General features: G+C 40.0%; 1 protein-coding gene across 1 annotated transcript; it reads right to left on the bottom strand.

Annotated features, from left to right (window-relative positions):
- Window positions 1-1295: 1295 nt before the first annotated feature.
- On the bottom strand, window positions 1296-8722 carry slc35b2 (solute carrier family 35 member B2). The gene is made up of 4 exons (XM_034699945.1): window positions 8446-8722; window positions 5771-5958; window positions 5480-5640; window positions 1296-3385 (listed from the first exon to the last, which is right to left on the bottom strand). Exons 1-4 carry the CDS (start codon window positions 8463-8465, stop codon window positions 2453-2455), a joined length of 1302 nt encoding a protein of 433 aa, XP_034555836.1. The 5' UTR covers window positions 8466-8722; the 3' UTR covers window positions 1296-2452.
- Window positions 8723-10658: the final 1936 nt, after the last annotated feature.

Genomic DNA, 10658 nt, shown 5'->3' with positions numbered 1-10658 from the left:
CAGCAGTCTGTAAGGTACATGTAGCTGACTAATTTAGGCACATTTACTGTCAAAGAGTAAACCATTTAATTTAATTTGGGTTTAATTGCTGTACAGTTGCACTTTTCACATATTTCCTGTGAACAGAGGTTAGGTTTACTTACTATGTCAAATGGGAAATTGGCCAAATGTGCCCTGGTTGTGTTTATTGTTATGATTGTCTCAGGGAGAGCATCATCCAAGTTTTAAGTGGGATGTAGCTCTTTGTATTAATTTTGTTTGAAAGTAATTGTCGTAAATAAATATGCAGTTTTAAGGATTAGGTTTTTTTTCTTATTTTGCACAGAACAAATGTGATAAGCATATCACCATAATACTGTACACTAATTCCAAGCATCATCCAACCCATTCTCCTCTACTGTTCCCCCTGCTACTACAACATGCTAACTGTCTCCAACAAAAACAAACTCATACGCACCACAAACACTGCCACCAAAATCATCCGCCTCCCCACACCCAACCTGTCTGACCTCAACAACAGAGCCATCATACGCAGAGCACGCACTATAACACTGGACCCCCAACGCCCCCTCTACTCGGTCTTCACACGACTCCCCTCCGGTCGCAGATACAGATCCCCTTACTGTAGGCGAGCCCGGTTTGGCAGAAGCTTCGTCCCATCGGCCATAGCACTGCTAAACAGAATGCCACTGTAATGTGTCCGGTGTGTTTATATGTGTCCAGTGTGTTCATATGTGTTCGGTGTGTTTTATATGTGTCCAGTGTGTGCATATGTGTCTGGTTGTGGTGCACCATTGCTGTGAGGCTGGGTGGATGTTTATGGTTATTGTGTTCATACATGTATTCCTGTACAGTCGGTGGCAACAAATCTCCTTATTAAGGACAAATAAAGATCTATCTATCTATACAGAAGAGAATTGATGATCTCTGCAACTAGGTGTGCGGAAAAAAAAAATTGTATCGGTAACCGGCTAAATGAGTTGTAAAATATCAGCATATCAGATATCTGCAAAAAATCCAATATCGTGCATACCTAGAATGGAAGTCCAACATGTTCATGTTAAAGCGTAGAGAACAAGAAAACAAACTAAGGGCCTAGTTTAGAAAGGATCAAGAGGTTGAGTAGCTTACTTTTAAATGATTTTCAAGTCAGAAGTAGAATTTTTACTTTTTCCAATTTGATCATGACAAAAGTGAAGCAACATTTTGTTTATTGGATTTGCCTAACAGACCACATGGCAAATCCTTCAGGACAAATAAGTTAAAAAAGAAACAAACCTCCTCACTCCATAGTGTTCAGTTAATTTAATATGTTTTATTATTAATCCAGTTACCAGAGGAAATATTAGAATAACAAAAACAAGATATCAGTAACATTGCATTTCCCTTGATTGCATTCTGTTCTGCAAACCCCCCTCCCCCTTCACACCCAAGTGACGGCGATAATAATCATCATCATCATCATCATCATCAGAATCCATTCAGTATTCTAGCAAACATTCAAATGTAACAGTGAAATACATGTAGCAGTCCTTTTATAAAAGTACACAACAGACAAATTGGTTGAAAATAAACAATGACTTTGAGAGATTTATTTACACGACTTTCTCAGTCCCATTTAAAACATTTAAAATCTGTGTTCTGACTTCAAACAATGTGGTGCAAAAAGAACCAAAAGCAGCGTCTGCTTCAATTAAATCAGGCCAAAGTTATTTCATTTCTAAGTAGTGCTTTCTTTCTCACACAAACTGTTCTCAGCATCCATACCGTCTATCATGTCTAGATGTTGGCCTTAGGAGCATGTTAACATAACTTAAATTAAAAAGAAATGTGTGCACCATGTGGTTCAGGCTATTTATACAGCTTCACAAGATATAACCCCACATTAAGACACATAAAGGCCCCTGATCTCCAACATGGAGGACTGTGAGATACGCATCTGGTAATCATGACTGACAGGTTCCACCGTGGATGAAAAGTGTTGTCTATACAGAAGGTGACAGTCACGTATTCTGGGTAATGCTAGGTGAGGGAAATTACATTTAAATGAAAGTTGATTTCAGTCAGCTCACATACATTTTCAAGGTAACAGTACCCTTTGACTGGCTGCACAAGCCACATACGGTGGTTAAGGAAAGAACATATATTTAACGGTTAAATTATGAAAGAGGTGAAGAGGCAGTTTGAAAACTTTATGGTATGGGACTTGTGTATTGAACAATCTTACAGGCACTCAAAGCTTCCGCGACCCGCCAACCTGACACATCACATGGACCCCCTAGAGGTAGGTCTTTGTGTGAGAGTCAAAACTGCAGATTCCCTTTCTGTACCTTTGCTAACAAAAACAAAAGGAAAAGAACGATTAAAAAAAAACTGATGGACACAAATACGCAAAAAAAAAGCACCACTGAAAACGTGGCCTCAGTTCCCAGTTTGGTGCAGCCCTGCGGTGCTATACCCTCTGCCCGACTGACTGTGCAGGCCGCCGGCCTGACTTCATACGGCTGCGCGCGTATACCCGCAGAAAAAGTGCCAAGAAAACTACAGCAACACCAAATCCACCCACTATAGTGACAGCATGACCGTAGAGAAAACACGAGAGGAGGATTGCGATGGCCTGCCGCAGGGTCATGATGATGGTGAAAACTGCTGCTCCAAACTGGTTGATGGTGTAGAAGATAAAGAGTTGCCCGCACGCGGAGCACACGGACAGCAACACGGCATGGAAGGCAAACTCAGAGTGGCGCGTCATGAAGGACAGCGAGTCAAAGAAGGCACCCTGCTCCAACAGTGAGCCGACCGTGAAGAGGCAGGAAAACAGGTTGACCCCGAACATCATCTGCACTGAAGACATCTTGTACTTGAACAGGTTGTCCTGCCAGTTGGAGGTGAAGCTGTCGAAGACAATGTAGCCTACGAGGATGATGACCCCGCTGAAGGTGGTGACCGTGGATGGGTGCTTGCTGGGCGTGCTGGACAACAGGAACATGCTGACACCGACAGAGATCAGCACGGCAGTGAAGTACTCCCAGTATTCGTAGCTCTTGTGGGAAACGATCTTTCCCATGAGCATGACAGGGATGACTTTGGAGGCCTTGGCCAGGACTTGAGTGGGGAAGCTGATGTACTTGAGGGCCTCGTACTGGCACCAGCTGCTCATGATGTTGGAGAGTGAGGCAAAAGAGTACTTGTACATGGGTGCTCCGTGGCTGGGCTGCTTGAACATGAGGCACCACAGGCCCGACACGGTCAGAGCCAGGATACGGTTCATGAAGACCAAGAACTGAGAGTCCTTGAATTTCTCACCCTCCTCCTCGGGAGTCTGGGCTCCATATGAGCGTGTCATTACCCGCTCCTGTAGGACTCCCCATGTCAGGTACGATACCTGGGAATGAGAAAACTTTTTTTAGCGTCAGGCTGGTTGACTTCATTACATTTTAGCATGAGCACTGAAATTGATTTTTGATGTAGTATCTTGGAATATTTTGAAACTTGAAGATGACTCTTGAAGGTTATAGAAGGTTTTCTGTTTCAGCCTGGTACATCATTTAGATTTATTGGATGTCGTAATGATCTCTACTCTCTATACTGGCAGAACACATAAACACAGAATATACAGAACATAAATTAAATTTCATTCTGTAAAATCTAGAAGATAATTTAAAATCCTTAAAGCAGTGAATGGTCAGTAAAGAGCCACAAAGAGCCCATTGTGCAGTCATCTCCCTAGAATACTGCACTTGCATGATTCAAGACTGCTTTTGGTTGCTAGGGTCTCCAAAAGTAATATGGGAGGCAGAGCCTTGAAATATCAGGCAAATCTTTATAAAAATAGTGTAATATTCTACTTGTTTGGGGTCTAGAGACAGACATGGGGTCAAATAAGTAATAATTCTAGATGGGGAATTTATTTGGACCTCTTTCAGATATTGCAAAGAATGCAGTGTCTGTAAAGTGACTAAAATGAAGTTTGTTGTGTTTTTGTGCTTCATAGATTAAAACTAGTTAAATGATTAGAAATCATTTTGTGATAAAAAAAAAACAGCAAACTGGACTTAGGCTGAACTTTTTTAGAAGAGTATTCTAAAAGACTCTTCCCATCAGAAACAGACCGCTTCATGGCCAACAGAAACCAGCTGAATGATCAGATTAGAAAGTTGCTTTCTTGTACATATGGCATGCAAGTGTGTTACTGATGAACTTTAACACAGTACTCAAATATCTAAGGGCTACAAGAGTTGTGTTTTTTTGGGGGGTTTTTTCTCTCTGTTTATTCTTAGTGATGTTGTAGATCTTTTTCTTTGTACATTTTCTTTAAAGTGTGTTTCTGCATTGGGTATCAAATCCTATACTCAAGGGTGAGTCAAAAATGAGCTGTTTACTTACAGAAGATAGTCTTATATATATACTATAAGAAAACTCATCCAATGTTGACATGCTGACACGTCTTTGTTTTGTCTTGTTTTGTTTCCTTGTTGTTGTTGGTTTTTTTTGTGAAAACTACTAAATAAAAAGTTTTTTTTTTTAAAAAGAGTTGTGTTTCTGCCTGTGTGAAGCCCTGTTTTGAACTCTTAACTTTTATCTTTGCGCATCCAGTGCCTTCTACCTCAATTTCAGAGTGCTTCTCACCAGTGCTCACTGTTGCTTGATTAAGAAAACTGTGCGGTTGCACTTCCACCTCCTTTAGTAGTGACTGTTTAGTTGTTTTGAAATTGGGGTCTAGAAATTGACATGGGGTCAAATAAGTAATAATTCTAAATGGGGAAAATGGTGGATTTATTTGGACGTCTTTAAAAAATTGCAAAGAATGCAGTCTCTGTAAAGTGACTAAAAGATTAATAGCATGTTTCATATACACTGTTATTCAATGGAATTATTAAAGTCAGAGCATTAGCAGCAACTCTAGAACTAGACATTGCACCGCAAAGTGACTCGGTCCTCCCCCATTGTTGCTGACAAAACTGATAGCAGTAGTCCCACCTATTTTTGATTGTGATCAGTTTGTGATGGAGAAGTGACAGTCCTGAGCGCGGAGGTGTTCTAAAAGTTGAACAAATTTCAACTGAAAGTGTGGTAAGTGCAGCAACCAAAAAAAAGGGCATTACGGCGCTAAGGGTGCAGGGTGCTAAAAATGCGGAACTGTATTGGTTTTGTATGGAAAACGTGCTGCAAGTGCAAAAAAAAGAAAATGATGTTAGTGGACATAGGCCCTTAATGTGACTGCTAAGTGTTGCATTACGCTTAATTCCTGGTGAGCACGAGTGTCTCTAAACCTGCGCCTCCCTTTATACACACTTATAGCTTAATGACGTTGTTGAATAGGTGAGCTGAATGCAGACTGAACCTTAACGACAATCAAAGTCACACAAGACAAACACAACAAAGCTACACAAATATCATATGCTGTTATCATAGGAATTAGAACACATGCACATAGCTTTATGTATTATTTGATTGTGTTCTCTGGGAGGAGCCCCACCTGAAGTCCGGCAGCACAGAAGATTAATTTGATAACCTGTCTGACTGATGAGCCTGAGTTACCCTCGTTCCTTGGTATGAGTGACACATCATCCAGAAGACCTGATTTGGCCTCATTGCCAAACACACAGGACTTTATGACAGGGAAGCAAATCCCATTACCTGAAATGAAAGGAAAAAGGGTAAACACAGATGAACGATATTTATATGAAGTTGCTCATGAAGGAGTCAAGACTTTAACTGGCAAATATTTTTTTTCCAAATGACGTGTCAGTATCTTACAAGCACAAACCTGTGTCTAGGTAATTGGTACGTTTGAAGTAGCTAATGAGGAGGTAGCCAGGGATGATGATGGTGGAGTATCCCAACATGTTGACGAGAAAACGAAGAGGCCAGACATCGCGCCAGCCTTCGAATAGTGACGACTCGTCGGCAGCAACAGTGGAAGGAAAGAGAAGCAACACAAGTGCGAGCCAGACCCTACATGACAAACAATACAAAGTAAACAAATGATTATAAGATCCCACTCAATCTTGCAGTCATATTTATGACAAACATGGTTATATTGAGCTCAATGTCAAACTGAATGGCAAATACTATTTATTTTGAAAACTGACTGATTTCTCACTGCAACACCCGTATTATCATATTACATCAAATGTGTAATATTTGTAGGTCCACTGAAAAGAATATCAAATTCAGTAAAAAAAAACAATGCTCCACAACATCTAATTCATGTTAGCTGCTGACCCACAATCCCCACATCACAAGGATTTACAAGCTCCCTTGATGGTGTTTTGTATCTCTTAAGCAAGCTGCAACCTCTGGTCCTAAAAATATGAGTCCAATGCAGAAGTGCTAAAAACTGCAGTTCATCGGGATCCGCTTGAGGCTGGCTCCAGAAGTACCAAAAACCACATACACACCAATCTTTACAGCAGAAATAACATGTTTACAGCCTGGTACAAAAGATGAGTGAGGTCTGGATAGCTCATTTCTCTATCGGCACACACAGTACGGGGGGTGAATTTTTTTCTAGAGCGGCAATTTTGAAGATATTGAGATTACGAGTTTTCCAATTAGAGGCACAGCTGACTTGTTTTTGTTCTTCAATTAAATAATTCATTGCTCAATAAAATATTTAACACTTGATAAAGTTCTATTTAAAAAATAAATCTGTTTTATTGTAAATTCCCCATCTTAACTTCCCATGGAAATTTACCAGACATTTTCCACCCCTTTGCAACCCTAGTGGTATGTGCCAAAAGTTTGCATACTCAAGCACAGTACATACTCTGCAGGAATACATTCCGTACGTTCAGTGGTAAAAAGTGTTGGGTTTGTAACACAGGCCAAGTCCTGAAGACTACAGATCACGAGGGTTATTTGATCAGGACTCCCCTAACAGCCACAGTGCACTGTATGACTGTTTTCACAAGATGTACTAACAATAACTGGATACTACATTTAGTGAATGTGATATTGGTGCCCTAACAGTCCCATGAACGTTGTCCACACCTGGCACACACTCTGGCTTCCTCAGGTGTGCAGGTTTAAGGATCAAGCCGTGCTAAAAAAAATATTAGCTTCACCAGGTTGTGACAATTGCAGAGACTGCTTAAGTTTGCTCCTCTTCCTTATGATTGTTATGAAAAAGGAAAAAGGAAAAAGCACCATTGGGTAAGTGACTATCACCTGGTGAACATTAAAGTTGCAATACCTCATGAGGCCACAACACCAACATTCCTCTACTGCCCATCTGTTGTTGTTTTGTTTTTTGACTAGGTTTTCTGTTTACAAAACTACCCTATCTAATCTTTCTGCATTAGATATGCAAGCTGCACTAACAGCGTGGAGATGTGAAGGATAGACTATGGTGAGAATCACACCGACACACACACACACACACACACACAAACCCTGTTTAATCAGCCAAAAAGAAATTTGAGGAGTATCATCAAACCGGCTCCTCAAACAAAGCACACAACTTAAACAAATTAGTGGTGAAACCTTAGCTTCTATTATAGGTAAGATCCTTGCTGTCGTGGCATAGTTTGTATCCCTTTCGAAGTGGGGTTGGGCAGTTTCCCAGGGGGCCTGACTCACATAGAGCCTCTTTGTGTGGGACTCTGACTTTGCTTGGTCAGAGTAGCCCACTGCAGAGAGAGACCTGGGTTTGGAACAAGCACTGTATTGCATTCAGGAATGCACTGCACTGACAACCCACACTATGCTACACCAGACAAGAGGAATAACTGCAATCATTTACCTGAGTGGAGAATGAGTGTTAAGCATCTTGTGTAAGGTAAAACAGAACAAATTATAAAACCCTCCCCTGGTTCCAAAGGAAATTAGATAGCATAGGTCTTCACAACTGTGACTACAAGCTGCGAGTAAACACATTAGTGCAGAGAGGGGAGAGTCTGCACCAAAAATCTGTGACCCATCAGAGTCTTGCACAAGTGTGAGAATTACAGCCATAGTGCCACAACATCAGATGTCTCCATCTGTATCACACACTCCATATTTTGGGAAGTATTACCACATGTAAAAGCTCCATAAATCTGCAGACACTTAAATCAGATGATGTGGCTCTCTGTGTGTTTTCAAACACAGTGTCTCACAGCATTCAGTGATTCTGTCTCTGGTAAATAAAAAAAACACAACCTTTTATAAGAAAGTAATGGAATATTAAGAAGAGTTCATCTGGATTAAGAAAGCTAGCTGAAATTGGTGTTACAGAATGTGTTGTCACACCGGTTTCAGTGAACTGTTACTTGAATTAGCAGGTTGTTAGCAGACTTTGAAAAACACTTACTGTAACTTTAAATAACAGATATTTCAGCTTAGCTTGAAAGTAGATCAGTATATGTAAGATAACAGCCAGATTGCGGCTGATCAGGCCAGCAACTCATATTAAAGCATAGATATATTTTACAATTAGCTCCTCTTGGTCCTAAACGTTACCTCCATGATAAAGATGTCATTTTCCCTCACTCCGTGGCCCGACACCTGGCGCAGCACACACGCCGACACAGTCAAACCTTGTCGCTGTCACGGAGCATAAGGACACACGGATCCAGGAGGCAGCGATGTTTTATTTACAAGGGAGTGTCTCCTTTGTACTAGCCGCCTTTAGCTTTGATATCTCCAACTTATCCTCAATGGCCGATGTGTTCACTTGAGCAGGAAAGGCTCCCCTCCTCTGTGCTCCCCACCGAAGGATGCCGGAGACACAGCAGGGCCAGTCCTGCAGCAGCGCCCCCTATCGGTGCGGAGGAGTAACTACAACAGGGGCGTCAAACTCATGTCAGTTCAGGGGCCACATACAGCACAAGTCAGAGCTGTGGGAAGTGGCTTTAAGTTGGGGGTGCTGTAGTAGGAGGTGCAATTTTTCTTTCTTTTTGCATTTAGGTTACTTATGCAACTGGTAGGCTATATCATACAAACATTTTATTTTTATTTATCTGGTTTGAATACAAGCTTTCAAGATAACTTCATTATAAATTCACAAATTACAACTTCCATACCTGTTGTACAGCAAAGAGCATACAAGCCAAACCTGGTAAAACAGGCTCAAAGGGCAGTAAAGCGCATTGAACAGAACTTATTCAAATACGTTTAGTTTTTAAGCAGGCACACACAGGGCCCATGCATCTGGTTATTTTAAAATGAATAATTATTTAAAATTACTAAAATTATTTCTCCAATCTTCCTAAGGCATTACATTTTCAGAAAATAATACAATGAAAAAAAACTGATTTATTGTGTTAATTAATGTATTTGTTATAACTTATTTATGCATCCAGAAAAAAATGTGTGATGCCTTTTCCAACAGTGGGTGCTGCAGCACCCTCAGCACCCCTACTTCCCATGGCCATGGCCCAAGTTGATCTGAAGTGGGTCAGACCAGTAAAATCATAACATAATAACAGTAATAACAACTCTAAATGCTCCCTTTGTTTTAGTGCAAAAAGTACAAGTACATTCTGAACATGTTCACATTTAATGAACTATCTTTCTACAAAAACAGCTGTTGTATTTTCTGCCATGATGAGTCTCATAGTGGGTCAAATATTTAACTTTTTAAGCCCTGGAACCTGGCAGACAAGGCAAGTTTAACTCTATAAAGCACCATTCATACAAATAGCAATTCAAAGTGCTTTACAGAGTTAAAAACAAAAACCAGAACAGTAATAATCAACAAAAAACATACAGAAAACACTTCAAACATTTACAATTTATATGCAGCCAGTTATGTTTGGTCTACTCTCTCTCTATCTGTGTGTACTTATGTAACTTAACTTACATAGTAAATAGTGTTGGGTCTTATTATTTATTTAAATTAGGTGGGATTATTACCTATTACTTATTACCTACCTGCTGTGAACACACCAAACACTCAGGTTACCCATTCACCTGACACACAGTGTGTAATGTTTACTGTAAAAGAACAGATAGATTATAATAATGAAGAAGGTAAAGTTGATTATTTTTGGACCCCTCAGCTCCAGCATGAACAGTTTGCTTGTTGGACAGTGTTTTATGCAGGGGTGTAGTGCTAGTGCTAGTAGTTAGTAGATGATCTTATAGTGCTCTAAAAAGTCTTTATGAATCTCAGCCGGATTATGCAAACAGCAAGTCATCTATTTTCTCACTTTGAGAAGAAAAGTTCTGGGGCACCGGTCAGGGCACTCCGTCAGCACTATGATTTTATGCAACCACCAGAGGACAAATTTGAAATAGTAGTTACTTTAATAGAAAAAATATAGTTCACCCCTGAACTAAAGTGTAATTACAGAGAGGCAATTCAAGTTGCTGCATAAACTGATGATGATAAGCAGTGGTGGACAAAGTACACATCTTCATTACTTAAGTCAAAGTAAATGAAAGTTACTCTGTTAAATTATTACTTGAGTTAAAGTACTGGAGTACTTCCTTTTAAAAATACTGAAGTATTCAAAGTACTTCTTAAAAAATCTCAAAACATTGTATTTTCACAATACATAAATGCAGTGAAGAATACATGGAAGTACATTTGGTTACATTATGTTTATTTAGAAACCATCACTTGAAATCTCTAAAAACTATACCATGTAATAAAAACAGAAACTAAGTTACTCCAAGCACAGACAACTTAGTTTGAAATGTTCATCTGGAATGAAACAAATGTTACGTAG

Source organism: Notolabrus celidotus, chromosome 13 (assembly GCF_009762535.1).
Source record: "Notolabrus celidotus isolate fNotCel1 chromosome 13, fNotCel1.pri, whole genome shotgun sequence".
In the NCBI taxonomy this organism is placed as follows: Eukaryota; Metazoa; Chordata; class Actinopteri; order Labriformes; family Labridae; genus Notolabrus; species Notolabrus celidotus.
The sequence above is the reverse complement of the archived record's forward strand: the minus strand, read 5'-3'. Positions and strand labels throughout refer to the sequence as shown.

Bases quoted from the DNA above. Each gene is read 5' to 3' on its own strand.
- slc35b2 (XM_034699945.1), bottom strand. From the start codon at position 8,465: ATGACATCTTTATCATGGAG. The intron at 5,959-8,445 runs GTAACGTTTAGG...TTTGTCATGTAG, and splicing joins ATGACATCTTTATCATGGAG to GGTCTGGCTCGCACTTGTGT. The intron at 3,386-5,479 runs GTGGGGCTCCTC...TCTCATTCCCAG, and splicing joins TCTGTGCTGCCGGACTTCAG to GTATCGTACCTGACATGGGG.